The 17,758-nt window shown below is 40.8% G+C and overlaps 1 protein-coding gene across 1 annotated transcript; it reads left to right on the top strand.

Moving 5' to 3' along the window:
* The first annotated feature begins 5,224 nt into the window (after nucleotides 1-5,224).
* Nucleotides 5,225-12,794, top strand: LOC100334495 (uncharacterized). The gene is made up of 2 exons (XM_087295553.1): nucleotides 5,225-5,651; nucleotides 8,122-12,794. Exon 2 carries the CDS (start codon nucleotides 8,654-8,656, stop codon nucleotides 10,505-10,507), a length of 1,854 nt encoding a protein of 617 aa, XP_087151679.1. The 5' UTR covers nucleotides 5,225-5,651; nucleotides 8,122-8,653; the 3' UTR covers nucleotides 10,508-12,794.
* The last annotated feature ends 4,964 nt before the right edge of the window (nucleotides 12,795-17,758 follow it).

Below are 17,758 nucleotides of genomic sequence, written 5' to 3'. Positions count from 1 at the left end.
AGGATGTTATAAAATACATTTTATATCGAGTTATTAACGGAGAATTTTATATATGTGGTTTTATATTATGGATGTGTGCGCTCCCTGCGCTGGGTCCCTCCGTTAGTGGCAAGACCACTGGATTTCGATGCCAACAGCCAGTTGGCGAGTAAATGAATATGATGAATGAGAACACACAGGCATGTGCATATAGACATACATTGTACTGCTGTACAGTAACATGTAATTTGTTTGTTTTGGTTGTCCTAATTTTAATAGTTTCGTGATGATGTGATGATGTGCTTTATCTGCCTGATTCCCGCTGAAGTGGGCAGATTGAGTGACGTTCGATTCGGGGGATGTTCTGGGGGCGGGGTTTGCGTGACGCGCTGCGAGCTACTAGCCCGACAGTGGAAACGAGACATGATTTCGGCCTCACTACTCAACCTCCCGGGCAATTGGCCTGGCCCGATAAAAGCCCTGGCTCGCACTGGCCCGATAGTGGAAATGTGGCTAGTGTGAAGGGGACAGTCTTAGCTCCAGCCAGCTGAAGAATGATAGCATCACACTAATTTGGCATGTCCAGGGTCTTTCTCAGAGAGAAGCACACCACACAGCAGATAGACTCCACTTCAGGGTGTAGGCATGCGCAGAGAAGATACCCCTATGTCCACATGTAAAAGACTTTCCCCATCGCACTTGACTGCTCTATCACCAAGATATCATTCCTGGGTGAACTCATTCCAGTGTCGCCAAGCAGATCAGCTTGGGACAGGGGTGCGTTAAGAAAGCAAACTTTGTCAACATCATGCATATCTGCCAGGTTTGGCTAGAGGTGATGTTGCTGAACCACTTGCTGACACTAGTGTGCCATCGTCCTTCCTAGGCCGACTTGGTGGTTGCGGTGCAAAGTGCAATAAGACTGGGTCAGAACCTCTCTCATGCAGCTGGTCCAACACTGGTCTAACGTCTGTGCCAGGTAGCGCTGGTATGTGGCTATAGCATGCAAGGTGGAAGCAGCCCGAGGCATGCAGACAAACTACAGGCTTTGGACGGAAGCCAAGGTTGACCTTGCAAGGAAGAGGCACCATGCGGCAAGATTGACCACGACAGCGCGCTCAACCTGTGTGTTCGCCTCATACCCCTTGTCTGCTCTGTCATTGAGGAAGGTGAATGAAGAAGTGCACGCAGACTGGGCAAAAAAGAGATGCCCTCCAGTGCTGCATGAACTTACTCTGCACCTCCAGGAAAAAGGGAATGGGAGGCATAGAGGGCTTCCCCTTCCTTTGAGCCTCCACGTAATATCTGTCTATACAGTCCAGTGACTGGGGGACAAGCCATCTCCAGCCTGACTGATGAAACAGCCCGGGTTAGCATGGCCATCATATCAAATTTTAAATACGGAGCCTCGCTTACCACCCTTGAGTGAGAAAACAGGTCTGAATTATCATCTGAAAATGATAGCCTACCCTCTGATGCAACGATGGACATCTGGTCCTGAGTGTCATCAAATGAGAGGGCGATCATCCAGGAGTATGGAGCGCTTTTCTCACTCTAAACTTGGATGGTGCGTGCTGAGGATTGGGAGGCCTGCAAGCCCGGGGGCGGCGGATTGACCCCCACTGTAATCCTCAGATCTGCCGGAGTGCCATCCGCTACTTGCGGAGGACAACAGGAGTGGTTCGCTCATTTTGCAATAGTAAGCCATGATCTTAGCTGCGCGACAAACTGCCTGCAAGCACAGCATTAACATGCTGAACCCTAAGATATACAACACAGTGCTCGTGCCCATCATCCAGGGACAGGAAACCACCACATCCAGAAACGCATGGTCAGAGTGATGTCTTTAAACTGGCGTTCTGCGCGACTGCTGTTTTTTTAGTATAATCGCTTTATACTCACCGATCTTGAAGTACCAGTCCAGCGAAAAGCCCATGAATAGGTAAAGCCCAGCTTAACCCCTGCTGCTCGCACTGTTGCTCACACTGAAATCGGGAGAAATCAGCCTCTCAGAAGACGGCAGTTTTCTCTCACTCTCTCTCTCTCTCAAACCAAGTTGGAGGATAACAGCATAACGTCTCTTTCAGTCTGCATGTGAGGTTTCTGAAAGCAAAAAGGTGCTTTGCGACGCTTGGCTGGCATTCTTATTCACAATTGATTGTGATTGCTGCCAGCTGCATGTGCTGGCACTGCCAATTCATTGGCATTTCATTGGCCTGTTTTATTTCTTGTCAGATGATTGGCTTTCTGATGAAATGCCCATAGTGGAAGTTTTCCACATTGCATCGAAGTTCCCCTCCCACTGGGGAAAGTGGCCTTTAAAAAATCTACAGCAACACCAAAAGCAGAAGACCTTAAGAATGCATTAACAAAAAGCACCTCTGGTGCAGTGAGGGACTGTGGTGACAGCATCATGCTTCTGGTATCTTCTCTGTGATAGGAACAAGGAAACATAAAAAAGAAAGAATGGATGAAGCAAAGTGCGGAAAATCCAATAAAAATATACAGAATTCCAGAGGAGCACAGGGACTTGGAAGATGATTCATTTTCCAATGGGACATTGACCCACAATCCTTTAAAAACACAACTTTAGTGACCTGGAACGGTCCAGTTTAAATGCAGATCGCTCAGATGAAGCATCTGTGGAATGACTTTTTAAATGCTCCTGCAGTTCCATTTCAACTAAAGGGAGCTTGAGCAGTTTTGAAGCAAATGTTCTTATGAAAAATGCTGGTAATGGCAGATCCAGAGATTTGCTGTCTGCGTATTATTTAACACTTTTAAAGGTGTCATAGATTGAAAATCTGGATATAGCTATGCATAGCTAAATAATAAAAGTTTAGTAAATGACATACAGTGAGCCTCAAACACAATTGTTTCCTTGTTCTCGTGTAAGTCCCTTTATTTTGCTATTACTGCAAGTTAATTCACTGAAAAATGTGTGGTTTGGGAAATAATTAATCAAAATCTGAACATTTGTTTCTGTGCTTGGTATGGTGGTTCTTCTCTGTTGACATCATAAAAAAAGAAAACCCGACTCCAACTCAAAGTTCAGTTTTAGTTGAAAGTAAATCAGCATTCTGAAATAAAAGACTCAGCAACTTCCAGTTCTTGCAGACTTTAATATTTACAAGACTTCCAAATATGGTCAAAAGCAACTATATTATTCATAGATTTTCTTTTCGGCTTAGTTTTCTTATTAATCTGGGGTCGCCACAGCGGAATGAACCGCTTATCCAGCACGTTTTTACACAGCGGATGCCCTTCCGGCCACAACCCATCTTTGGGAAACATCCACACACACTCATACACTACGGACATTTAGCTTACCCAATTTACCTATACCGCATGTCTTTGGACTTTGGGGTAAACCGGAGCTCCCGGAGGAAACCCACGCAAACACAGGGAGAACATGCAAACTCCACACAGAAACGCTAACTGACCCAGCCGAGGCTAAAACCAGCGACCTTCTTGCTGGTTCGAGCCTCGCTCGAGCCATCCTGCTAGCACTACCTACTGCGCCACTGCGTCACCCAGCAACCATATTATATTAGGGCCAATTTCCTATGGTTAAAAATGGACCTGTAAAACCAGTTCTAGAGAATTTTTGCATTTACCAAAGAAACGTGCCTTCTGCCAAAGAACAATTTAGGCCCAATAACAAATCTATTTTTGTACCCCTTCCCCTTCCTCTTCCCCTTACAACCGAGGGTTAAGGGGAAGGGCTTCAAAATGTACCCCTAAGAATTGGGACAGCACTACAGCACCTGCACACATCATCATATGTCCTCTCAATCTCTTGCTTAATATGAGATCAGATGATCGCGACTGCCATAGTGGTTCCAGTTGTGTTATTTTTTGGAATTCATCTTCAGGAAATCACTGAAGGCATATATTATGTCATCTTAACGATCTAATGTGGCAATAAGATCGTAACTGTGTGTATTTACACAGTGGTCATATTCATCTCTGTAAACACACCAAAAACAACAATAACATTATAGCAGACACTGTAAAAAGCCCATTCCCAGCCACCAGACTTTTCTGACAGGGTATTCCAGTGTCATCGAGTGTCAGAATGTTCTGGGACTGCTGTACAGGAGTTATTATAAGGGATTATAGATCGCGAAATTAAGCGGGTTTAATTTTATCGTGTTTTTTTTAAAACATGACTGTAAAATACATACGCAGTTATGAATATATTAAAACATGTTTGTTTGTTGTAAAGATTCGTAATAATGACAAAAAATATTAATTAATGGATCTTCTTCCGAGTGCAGCTGTGGCTAGTGTATTTTGGGAAATTTTTCTCACCCCTTGGTTTAGAGTCTGGTCCAGAAAAACTCTTCGTTTACAGCTTTATAAAGCTTTACAGAAAATATGCCTTCATATTTCACACACAGGACAGCGTTGTAGTGCAGTGGGTAGCATTGTCGTCTCACAGCAAAAAGGTAGCTAGTTTGAGCCTCGGCTGTGTGGGGAGTCAACGGATCGTTCCAGAACCGAACAAGTCACAGACCATGTTATCCTTAAAAGATTGGTTGGTGCCTATATGTCTGAGCTTTGGTTTCATTTTCAAAGCAATCCACAGGCACCCAGCAAAAGGCAAATCCACAGGATACCTAGCCAGTCAACATCACAGTTGCGTGTTAATTAACTTTTCCACCTAAAACAATAAGAGGCTCTACAATCAAAAACCCACCAAACCGGTTTTTGAGAAGTACCTTTTGGTTCGCTTGTCCTTTGGCGTCTGCAAGGAATACACATTCTCAGGCAGACACAGAAGCGATCAGAAACGCTTCCAAAGTTTAATGGACATTTAAGTAAAACAGTTTATTTGAGTAATGTATGTTTACTTTATGTTTCTGTAGGTTTTTGTGTGTACATGTTCCATGTGTTTAACAAAACTGTTATGGATAGTTATTGAGTAATAGCCCTCAGTGACAAATGAAATCTACAGAATGTTTATGACATACTTCATGTTTGGTATCGATTGAAAGCTAGGAACATTTCAAATGCATTGGTTTATATAAAGAAACCATACTATGAAAAGTGTCGATGTTATAAGACTTTATTTTAACCACTATGCTATCAAAGCAGCATCCACACCAGGTGTCAACCCGGCCTCCTAGAGGGCAGAATTGGGGTGTGACTCCACCCCGCACCTTATCTGATTGGACAAGTATTGTGTAGACCCAGCCTCTACCAAAGCCTATAAAACTTTGAACAAAGGAATTTCATTGTCGTCTTTTGCCGGTCATCTTTGCCAATTGTCACCGCCGTCGCTGCCCGGACGTCGCTCTTCTCGTGCTGTGGCCGTTACATCGCCTCGCCGGAAGCCTCGTTACATCACGCAGCAGACCGCGACCTTCACTTGCTGCCGGCTCGACCCCCGATCTGCTTGTGCAACCGCTTCAACAACAAGCCATCGGGTCAACACATCCAAACCCTGAAACTCATCCTAACTACAGGAACCCAGGAAGGACTTCGAACGCCGCCTTGTCCAACATCCGTATCCCTAGCAACCGACTAAGGAAACCCCTCTTCACCGACAAGGGAATTCCATCACGTCACTGAAGTTGCTACGCTGACCAATCAGCTTCGCCGGGATTTCCCTTTGGACCAGTCGAGGAAACCAAAAATTACATCAGAACGCAAGTAGCACAAACAAGGTTTCTATCCATTACTGAATCTGGTGTGAATTATGTTTAAGTAGTAAAGAATAACAAAATTCTCTGCTTTTATGGTTTCTCTCAGGTTGCAATGCTAAGAACGTAGCAAATGCTAGAAGTTGAATCCACTCAGTCATAACTCTCCTCAAACTGCTTGTGAGTGTGTGTATGTATGTGCGTTTGTTTGTTTTACGTAACGTTAGATTAGTACTTTGTGTTGTAGAGTAGCAATAAACTTTTGTTTCGTTTTAAGATCCGTGTTGGTGTGTTGTGTGCTTTATAAGTTAATGCCTCAGCTTCAGATACTGCTACCTTGCTTATTAAATAATTAGATACTGTTTTTATATTGTTATTGTTGGCCACGTAATAATATAATACAGGATTGCTTTACACTAAACGTTCTATTTGCTGGACAAATACTTAAGTTAAGTGTTAGCTTTAAATAATTCTATGTGAATCATGTTCGAATCTTTGATTCGAATCCCCAAAGTTTAAACATGATTTAAACCAAAGAGCTGATTCTTACATAGTGGTGGAGAATAATTCGGGCAAGCAGATCTAACTTTTAAAGCACAAAACCCAGAAATCACGTTGTTAATCTTTTCTATTTTTGTCCGGAAAGAATAGATTAGAAAGAACAGAAGTTTTGTTACTGCACAATTTCATTGTGGTACCATTTGTTTTATTGCTTGACTGCATTTAGTGTTGTTAAGAAAGTAAAACTTCATTTAAGTTGTCCGCCGAGACAAACTGTAAGCCGCTCTAAAGCGCATGTAGAGAAAGACAAAGCGTATTCCTTTGTGCTTATCTCATAACGTTATATAAGGCCTTCACAGTATGATTTCGTACGCCGCGATTCCCGGATGGAAACTCAGCTGTGTTTTCTCCTGGTAACCGATTTAGCATAGCTAACTAAATTCTTGTTGCCCTGTAATTTGCTAATACTTAGTAAATTATTTAAAACGCGGAGCTCAGAGAGAGCTGACTAGCGTAGTTTATAGGAGAAGTTTTGAAATTGATCAATTGAAATTGTGGTTTGAATCCACGGTTGTGTTTGCAGTCTAAACAGACTTAACACAGAGTGCTGAGATCCCCCATATCTCTGTCACGATTTGTATTAATCTCAGAAATCCTGTTGATTAATTTTATCTCACTTTCATAAGTTGAGAATCGTTCAGTACTGTTAAGATATAAAATCTAACTAGTGCTTTTTGCTTGAACAGTGTGAGATGCGCCGTCATCTCAAGTGATACTGTGAAATTTGCTATTATTCCACTTTGTGGTCGTTACCATAGCAGCAACCCTGGTCCGGAAGTACAGAGAGACTTGCCGGAATTACATTCAAGCGCGCATGTGCAGTCCGCCAGCGCCAGCTTGAATTGTAAACAAAGAGCATAGCGTGAAGCTAAGCTAAACTAACGCTAACGCGTTTGCATTAAAGTTTATGCATTTCCAGTAGCAGCGAAGGCTAATAGATAGCACGTAGCATTTAGTGGTCTTAAATGGATTGCATGGCTGATGCTTGAAATAACTCTTGCATCTCAGTTGTTTCTCTTTACTCACCTTGGAAAAGTTAACAAATGCAAAGTTAATCAAAGTGTGCACGATCTAACTGCTGAGTTTAATCACTACTATTTTATTTTATTTTTGTTTTTCCTGCTGTACCTGGCCTGTTGAATTTAATCAGTTTGAACTCACATAAGCTGTTGGTTTTATTAGTGATGAATTATAGTTTTGTTTTCATGACTATAAATTAATGCTCTCTGACCTGTACAAGTATCAATACTTTTTCCATTCATCAACATCTAGGAACACCCATTTCCTATAATTGTTGATTTATACGGATAAGACTCACTGATTAAATAAATTATAATTGTTTAATTTAATGACAAACTGCATTAAATGTTACTTTAACCAACTTCATTGTTTTGAAATTTTAATTTCATTAATGGTTCATTTATGCATGGCTCTATCATTTTAGCAATAATTAATAATTTAATTTAGTCATAAGTGTTCTTATCAATCTTAATGATAATTTATAAAAGTTATTACTTCTTTACAGGTTTAAAGTTAAGTTCAATTAAAATTTGAATTTAGTCTTTTCATCTAGTGGAGCCCTCCAATTAGCCAAACTTCAAAAGGAAAATTCAGATTTTTCTAATACGTAGGCTAAGTGGTTACTATATAACACAATAAAACCAACCCTTTTTGAGTATCAACTCAACAGTGCCATTGTTTTGACATCCTTAATTACACCTAATGCTAAGAGAAAACTAACTCCTTTGTTATCTCTTTCAACTAACTATCTTCTTTTTACTGGACTATTGATGCTGGTTTAAGGATTGTGCTTGTGAGAGTCAAAAAGCAGAGAATTTTAGAAACATTTAATAGATGTTTGGGACACTTGAACACTTTAACACTTTTAATTGTTAAAATTGTCTGATCTCACACCTCCTTTCTCACTCATCAGGTCACCAAGAAGATAGGCGTCATTAGATCCAATTCTAAACACGCATCCAGAAACAATTTATTTGGTGTACGGAGTCAATCCTATTCAGAAGCCAATACTGTTATTGTTGTCCTACTTTCTGCCACTTCAGAAGAAAGTTAATAGCAACTTCAGTCCTGGTATTTAGAAATCTTATTTTTTTTTTTATTTAACAAAAGCCAAAGGAACCCTCTTTCTAGGAAAGTGGAAACTACAGATTTTCACCCTACTCCTTGGTCTCCTTATCACTTTTGTTTTTCTTTGTTCTCTCACTGTGTCTGTGCTACTGACTCTTTCCACAGAGACTACCAGTTAGACACGCGTACCCACCAGAGGGCCACAGTTCCAGAGAACCACACTTCACTCAACATTAGAACACACTTAACATTGCACATTAACATTTCTCCTTTTCTGTTTGCATTGTTCTACCTTGTTTTTTTTTTCTTTCTCCTCTCTATCTCTCTTCAAGGTCTGTGTCAGTTAAAATCCTAAGTCCTCCCCCCCGCCGCAAAACATGGCTCACTCCAAAGATCCTGTTGGCCACTGGAAGGACCTGGAAACATGGCTGAGCGTTGTAACAGGCAGTCTCCTCCCTAAAGCTGCCGAAACACTGCAGCCCCTGACGCAAAACCAATTGGATGAGAACATAGACAGCATCATGAAGCAAGACCCAAGTCAAAGCTTTAACCACAAGGAGCTGGCCAAAATCACTGGTACTTTGAGTCACACACTCATAGCCACCCTCAAATTGAGTGACAGACACGCCTCCCAACTCCAACACAAGCTGACACGCCTGCAAGCCCGCATCGAGCAGCTAGAGCTAGAGGCTCAGGAACGTCTTCAACAACCAAATGAGGTGGATGAAGGTACCACAGAGGAGATCGACAAACTACAAGAAGCCCTAACAGCCATCACAGAAGAAAGAGAACAAGCCAGAGCAGACCACGCTGACGTCGCTAACAAGCTAGATTACGCTGAACAGCTACTGAAGGAAGCGAAGGTGGACTTAAGAGACAAGAAGGCCAGAATCAAAGCCCTTGAAACTCACCTGAGCGAAGCAAGACATGAGATCGACAGACTAATGCAGGAAGTGGATGACATCAAAGAGGAGTCCGCCAGTGAACTCAGGCATGCCTATGCACTGCGCTATGAACCTCCAAAGACAAGATGTGCACCAGCCTCGCCCCTGCCAAGTAGGACAGGATCCCCTGTCCCTGAGCTCTCACCTACTGAAAGAGGTGAGAAACCATGCCGAAGATCTTCGCCAACACCTTCTGAAGAGCCTTACTTTACCCCACAGCGACGAGAGCCTGTGATAGCCAGTCACAGATCGTCATACAGTCTGGACCTTAAAGACCTTGACAAGCTGGCCAGAAACATTGGCAAGTTTACTCCAAGTGTGTCAGGTGGTTTGGAGGTCCACGCTTATTTGCAAGACATTGATTTCCATCTGGAAATGAGACCCAATGTCTCTGATAAAGAAAGACTGTATTTGCTTCGAGCCACATCCAGCACTGAGGTGCGCAGCTTCCTGGACCGACAACCGGCTCGGGTAAAGAACGATTACCGTTTGCTCCAAGAAGCCCTCATCAGAGAGTTTGCAAACCCTGAATCAGATCAAGGACTGTTAAGTGCTCTAGAGACAAAACAAGCTCGCAATGAGTCTCCACATGCTTACTACAACCGACTCAGGCAAGCCTTTTTCGGAACTCGCAACGAACCGAATATGGAAGAAGACCTGAACTTTAAGATTCTCTTCCTGAGAAACCTCCATCCTGCAGTAAGCCAACATCTCGGAGTACTCGCATGCCCACGAACAATGAGCATCCAACAATTGCGAGATTTGACACAGAAAGCCCACGACAAACAAAAGATGGTGTTAGAGAAGAACACTAAAACTGCAAAAGTTCTTGACTTTAACACCCAGAATCCAGAACTGGCACTAGAGGGTGCCCAACGCCCAAACAGCGTGAGACCACTATCCCCAGCGTGGAATGCGTCTCCGTCCAATAGACAACAGAACTCCTATGCTGACACGAGATTCAAACAGAGGAACAGTCACTGGGATGGACCGCGTGGACAACGACGCTCACCTGAACACCACCAGGAAAGAAACCAATGGGGGTCAAACAAAAGCTGGTCACCATCCAAGGGAAGACATCAAAACCCTGTATCATCAAGTCCAAGGAGTCAACGAAGGTACTCCAAACATTTCCACCCTGACAACGCTCAGACTCAATCCCAGCAAGAGGAAAATACCCCACCGGGATTTGACCCTCAAGAACTGGTGAAATTGATGATGAAAGAGTTTCTCAAATGCATAGAGGAGGACAGGAAACGGGAAAAGGAAAAAGCAGATTCAGCCTGACTAGTCGCCGAGCGGAGAAGCAACAATCACCTGAACCAACAAACACTTGCAGATGAAAGCCCTCAGGTTTCCAAAAGTGCCGTTCGGGTCGTCTGCCACTCCTCCGACAAACCTCAGTTCAGTCCTGAAACCCTTCCTGACCCATGCCAAACTCCGGTACCTCCATTACTGGAGGAACATTTGACAGCTCCATCATCATTGAGAAACAAATGGGGGAGGACCACAACTTGACACAGATCAACTGTTCTACCCTCTACATACTAACATAACCTTTGACATTCTAGGGAAACACCTAGTTAAACATAACACTAATACTTTCTCCTCTACAGCACTGCTAGAACAACCTCTAGTAGAGAGGATCCACTCCACATTTGCCACACTGTTTTGCTGGTTTTTAACCTACCTTGTTTTGTTGCATCACTATGCCTCTTGATTTCCTTCTTTCTCTCTCTCTCCCTAACTGATTTGCAGTTCCAGTCCCCTCTACAGGGAACTCCTGCAAATTCATGCACAGGGCCTAAAAGTAGGATTGACTCCTTCTCCCAAAGTAGTGTCAATTGCTGCAAAATTATTGCTCATTTAAGTTGAAGCTAGCACCACTACATACTCGCAATGAAGTAAACTAGCTAAATAACTAAATTTGAATTATTTCAGGCAATGTTACACTACACCTTGTGTTCTTAACCCGAACAATTTAAGCTAAAACCTGCACCAGAACTCAGTCTATGGAATGGAAATGTGGTTTGTGTCTTGTGTGTCTGTTCTCTCTCTACCTATGCCTCTTGTTCCAGTGTCTGCCGATGTTCATGCCAGGAACATCACCATCCAAATGGGGGATGTGGGGAGTCAACGGATCGTTCCAGAACCGAACAAGTCACAGACCATGTTATCCTTAAAAGATTGGTTGGTGCCTATATGTCTGAGCTTTGGTTTCATTTTCAAAGCAATCCACAGGCACCCAGCAAAAGGCAAATCCACAGGATACCTAGCCAGTCAACATCACAGTTGCGTGTTAATTAACTTTTCCACCTAAAACAATAAGAGGCTCTACAATCAAAAACCCACCAAACCGGTTTTTGAGAAGTACCTTTTGGTTCGCTTGTCCTTTGGCGTCTGCAAGGAATACACATTCTCAGGCAGACACAGAAGCGATCAGAAACGCTTCCAAAGTTTAATGGACATTTAAGTAAAACAGTTTATTTGAGTAATGTATGTTTACTTTATGTTTCTGTAGGTTTTTGTGTGTACATGTTCCATGTGTTTAACAAAACTGTTATGGATAGTTATTGAGTAATAGCCCTCAGTGACAAATGAAATCTACAGAATGTTTATGACATACTTCATGTTTGGTATCGATTGAAAGCTAGGAACATTTCAAATGCATTGGTTTATATAAAGAAACCATACTATGAAAAGTGTCGATGTTATAAGACTTTATTTTAACCACTATGCTATCAAAGCAGCATCCACACCAGGTGTCAACCCGGCCTCCTAGAGGGCAGAATTGGGGTGTGACTCCACCCCGCACCTTATCTGATTGGACAAGTATTGTGTAGACCCAGCCTCTACCAAAGCCTATAAAACTTTGAACAAAGGAATTTCATTGTCGTCTTTTGCCGGTCATCTTTGCCAATTGTCACCGCCGTCGCTGCCCGGACGTCGCTCTTCTCGTGCTGTGGCCGTTACATCGCCTCGCCGGAAGCCTCGTTACATCACGCAGCAGACCGCGACCTTCACTTGCTGCCGGCTCGACCCCCGATCTGCTTGTGCAACCGCTTCAACAACAAGCCATCGGGTCAACACATCCAAACCCTGAAACTCATCCTAACTACAGGAACCCAGGAAGGACTTCGAACGCCGCCTTGTCCAACATCCGTATCCCTAGCAACCGACTAAGGAAACCCCTCTTCACCGACAAGGGAATTCCATCACGTCACTGAAGTTGCTACGCTGACCAATCAGCTTCGCCGGGATTTCCCTTTGGACCAGTCGAGGAAACCAAAAATTACATCAGAACGCAAGTAGCACAAACAAGGTTTCTATCCATTACTGAATCTGGTGTGAATTATGTTTAAGTAGTAAAGAATAACAAAATTCTCTGCTTTTATGGTTTCTCTCAGGTTGCAATGCTAAGAACGTAGCAAATGCTAGAAGTTGAATCCACTCAGTCATAACTCTCCTCAAACTGCTTGTGAGTGTGTGTATGTATGTGCGTTTGTTTGTTTTACGTAACGTTAGATTAGTACTTTGTGTTGTAGAGTAGCAATAAACTTTTGTTTCGTTTTAAGATCCGTGTTGGTGTGTTGTGTGCTTTATAAGTTAATGCCTCAGCTTCAGATACTGCTACCTTGCTTATTAAATAATTAGATACTGTTTTTATATTGTTATTGTTGGCCACGTAATAATATAATACAGGATTGCTTTACACTAAACGTTCTATTTGCTGGACAAATACTTAAGTTAAGTGTTAGCTTTAAATAATTCTATGTGAATCATGTTCGAATCTTTGATTCGAATCCCCAAAGTTTAAACATGATTTAAACCAAAGAGCTGATTCTTACAGCTGAATCAGTTAGCATTTATGTGTGATGTTTGCATGTTCTCCTTGTGTTGGCATGGGTTTTCCTTGGGTGCTCTTTCCCCCACAAGTCTAAAGACATGCACTATAGGTGAATTGGATAAGCCAAATTGTCCAAAGTGTATGTGTTTGAATGAGTGTGTATGGGTGTTTCCCGGTGATGGGGTGCAGCTGGGAGGGCATTCGCTGTGTAAAATATATGCTAGAAAAGTTGGGGGTACATTCCCCTGTGGCGACCCCTGATTAATAAAGGGATTAAGCCCAATTGAAAATGAATGAATGAAAAAATATGTATATATACAAAATGTATATATACAAAAAGTCTGACCAGTACTTTTGCGAGTCACAGGGTTTGCAGCTAGTAATTGCATTGTTAACATAATGAATTACACACAGACAGACTGAAGTGTTTTAGAGGGCAGAATAATTTCCTTGAATTCACACAACAATCATAATTTTATCTAAATTATTTTATTTATTTATTTATTAATTTATTTATTTTATTATTATTATTATTTTGTATAAGCGTGGGAACCCTGAATGCCAAGCAGGCCATGACACATACTTAAACACAGCTGAGTGTCTCTCCTTTCACTGCAGCCACAGGCAGCCAGACAGGAAGGGCTGTTCACACAATGTCCAGCCCAGAGAGACATAATGTACCACATCTCCAAACACACCCAGCTCCACGTGACCGGCCACTAAAGTTTCACTCTCCCTGTGAATCAGCCCTCTGAGGCCAGAAACCGCTCATTAAACACCTCCCTACCTGATGTGTCTGTAGTCAAACCAAAAATTAGTCAGAGACTTCCAACATTTCTTACATTATCACACTTCTTTTTTTGCTATACTTTACAAAATGCCCATAAAGTATAGCAAGAGCCTACAGTTAAAAGGTGAACAAAGAAATGAATTTTGATGATATACATTATGGATTGCAAACAACCAACATCATAGTGTTAGTATGACAATATTTGACGAGTTCAGATAAAAAAATCATCTAAATACCACCTGAAATCTTCTTCTGAAATGAGAGTTTATCTTCAGCTATTTCACATTAAGGGTAATAAAAAATAACAGATTTTTAGCCATAATAGCGAAACAGAACATTGAAGCCTTAGAAAAGGGTTGCTTTCAGAAGGTTTCATGTGGATTTAGAAGATTTTGCATATGAACTCTTCATTTACACAAGTATCAATACATTGTTGAGTCACTCATAGACTGAGCTGTTTCCATACAAAGATGAAAAGTACACTCAAACTGGAATATGACATAAATCGTTATCAAATTATCAAAGTAACGTTTTCATCCAATATGTCAAAGAGAATATTGTCACTCTCTGATAAACTGGTGCCAGATATATAAAAAAAGGCACTTTCTGCAATAGGAAAAGCCAATATGGACCTTGTTTTTTGTTTAAAAACTCACTTGTGTCTCAGAAGATGAAGGTGATACACAATCAAACAATGGCTAATGACATGTGAGATGTTCTTTCCCAGCTAGCAAAAATCATGTGGCTCAAATCCGGCCCCCACCAGACACTTACATCCGGCCTACATAACGCATGGAATGATGGCACTTGGGTGGTCCGCTCATGGCCAGATCTGGGCCACAATAAAGCCACAACAATACCACATATCAGTCAGAATGCAATCAAATAAACCAGAACTGACCCTATTCTGGGCCACAGTTTGCTTTTATTCCGGCCTAGATGTGGCCTACACCTTACACTTGCTGGGTGTGGCAAAGTACAATAATCCCAGCATGCATTGCAGTATGAATACATTAGCTTATTGATGCTCCAGTTTTCATTATTTGCTTTTGATTTTGTTGTTTATGTTGACATTGTTGATTTTGTCACTTTTAGTATCCTTTTTGTAATGTTTGTAAGTTTTTGTTTATTTTGTTAATTGTCACCGTTGTTGAGGTTTATACGCTGAATATTGATGTCTCTGAGCAGAAGTTGAACCATAGACTTTTTTTTTTCTTTTTTTTGCTTATAAAACATAATTATGTGGCATGTTATTATGTTACTTCTAATAATGGATTAAACATTGGTTAACATCAGTGAACTATGTTATTTCATCACAGGTTGTGCCTTTGTTTTTGTTTTTTGTTTTGTTGTTGTTGTTGTTTTTGCTTGTTGTTTTGTATTTTTTTACTTGGCTTGTTTGTTGTAATGAATACACTTTTCAAGCAAAGTTCTTAAAAGTTACAGCAGCCCAAAAGAAATTTATATTAAGAGGTTTAGGCTTAAGAGCCCAACTAAAGCAAACACTTTTGTTGACTTTAGTCTATGTCATGGATCACCAAACTTGTTCGCAGAGGTCCAGTGTCCTGCAGATTTTAGCTCCAACCATAATCATACACACCTGAACAAGCCAACCAAGGTCTTATTAGGTATACTTGAAACACCCAGGCAGGTGTGTTGAGGCAAGTTGGAGCAAAACCCTGCAGGGCACCAGACCTCCAGGAACGAGATTGGTGACCCCTGGTCTATGTGGTCCACATATGTTTTAAGATAACTGGGCCACATTTGCCATATCTTATGAATTATGGCAAAGCATAATTCTGATGATGATAATGTGTAATATGGCCTTGAATGAGGTTGGTGTCATGATCTCGTTCTTTTTGAGTGCACATGCACATTGGTACAGAGACACGGAAGGGACGTGATGGTTGGGAAAAAAATGGGTGGAAGAAAAAAAACTGAGTGGGGACAAAAAATAGTGATAGGAGAATAATATTTTAAAAGTTTTTGCATTCCCTCGCAAAGATTTTTTGTTATCTTGCAAAGGAGTTTTGCGTTCCCTCGAAAAGATGTTTTGCATTCCCTCGCTAAAATGTTTTGTGTTATCTTGCAAAACTGTTTTTCCACAAACACTTCCGGTTTACTTCATGCATGTCAACCCTCCCATTTTTGGCAGGATTGTCCCGTATTTTATCATTCTATCATCCTATCATTAAGTATTTTCCCATATTTCTCATGTGTTTTTAATCTTGAAAGCAAGTTGAAATGAATATAAAAATGTCTGCATTCACTTTCTTTTCATTAAAGCTGTGCGTCGATCACTGCCCTTCACATGCAACATCTGAATGCATGTATACGGGCACGCTCCGTATAATAAACTGATCCCAGATCAACTTTTGTGCATGCCATTTAAAGAGGAGCTAAAGTGCAGGACACTTTGTATTACGGGTGTGTGTTTAAACAGACAAATGCACAATATAATATGTAAACATGTCCATCCTGTGTGTTTTATTTTAAACACAACAAATTTTCTCTTAAATGAGCACAAACAGTAACTAAAGTAATTAAATGCTTTCATTATAGATCTGTGCATTCTTACAGTGACGCCTCTGTTATTTAACAAAACAAAACGAGACATCCATTTGCTGCTCTTCACTTGTTTGATAACAGAAGTGTCACTTTTAATGACTTTGTCTTTTGTTGAGTAGCCACAAAAATTGGGCTAAGCTTTTTTACCATGCTATGAACCTAGAATATAAGAAAGTTCTCTTTTTTCAAATTAATTGTAAAAAATAAAGAACTTGCTCATGATTTTAAAGTTTTTAAGATTTGTTGAGATCTCCATAAAAACATATTTATACTTAACAAGTTCAGATATCAACAGATATGCAATTATTGTTCAAACCGATTTCTGATATTTGTTAGTTTTATTGCAAGACTATAAGGCCCAATCCCAATTCTACCCCTTAGCCCTTCCCCTTACCCCTCGTTTTGCGCGTTCACATGAAGGGGTAGTGGTGTTCCAATTCTCTTTAGCTTGAAGTCAAAGGGCTAAGCGGAAGATATAGATAGCCCTTTGAAGGGAGATTTTTCAGGACCACACTCAAAACTAAGGGGTAAGAAAATGTCCTAGAAAACACCAAGGAAGTATAAGGAGATCTACAAATTAGTAATTTTTTTGTCATTATTACAAATTTTTACAACAAACAAGCACATGTTTTAATATATTCATAACCGTGTTCGTGTTTTACCATCATACTTTTTAAAAAAACCAGCTAAAATAAAACCGCTAAATTTCGCTATCTATAATATTTATAATAATAATAGTAATAATAGCGCATATTATTTATATTGCACTTTTCTCAGACTCAAAGCACTAACAAGAGCATCAGAACACTGTAAAACGTGAAATACAAAATAAAATTTAAATACAGATTAAAAGAAAGCCTCATATGTTATAAGCAATCATAGTAGATGAGTTTTAAGAAGTTTCTTAAAACAATCCAGGTAACTGGCTTTCCTGATGTTTGTGGGAAGAGCATTCCACAATTTAGGTGCACAGTAAGACAATGCCCAACCTCCCAAGTTTTTATCTAGGCTGAAACAAGGTGAGCCTTGAAGCAAAATGTAGAGTACGAGAGGAAGAGGATGTATATCAGATCACATATATAATCAGGTGCAGAACCGTGAACAGCTTTATAATCCATAATAATAACTCCTATACAGCAGTTCCACAACATTCTGTCACTCGATGACACTCGAATACCCTTTCAGTAATGTCTAGTGGCTGGAAATGACTTTTTACAGTGTCTGCTATCATCTTAATAATTTTTTCTTGTGTTTACATAGATAAATATGGCCACTGTGTAAATGCACAGTACAGTTATGAGCTTATTGTCACATTATATCTTTACATTAACAT

Source organism: Danio rerio, chromosome 19 (assembly GCF_052040795.2).
Source record: "Danio rerio strain M-AB ecotype USA chromosome 19, GRCz13ab, whole genome shotgun sequence".
In the NCBI taxonomy this organism is placed as follows: Eukaryota; Metazoa; Chordata; class Actinopteri; order Cypriniformes; family Danionidae; genus Danio; species Danio rerio.
The sequence above is the reverse complement of the archived record's forward strand: the minus strand, read 5'-3'. Positions and strand labels throughout refer to the sequence as shown.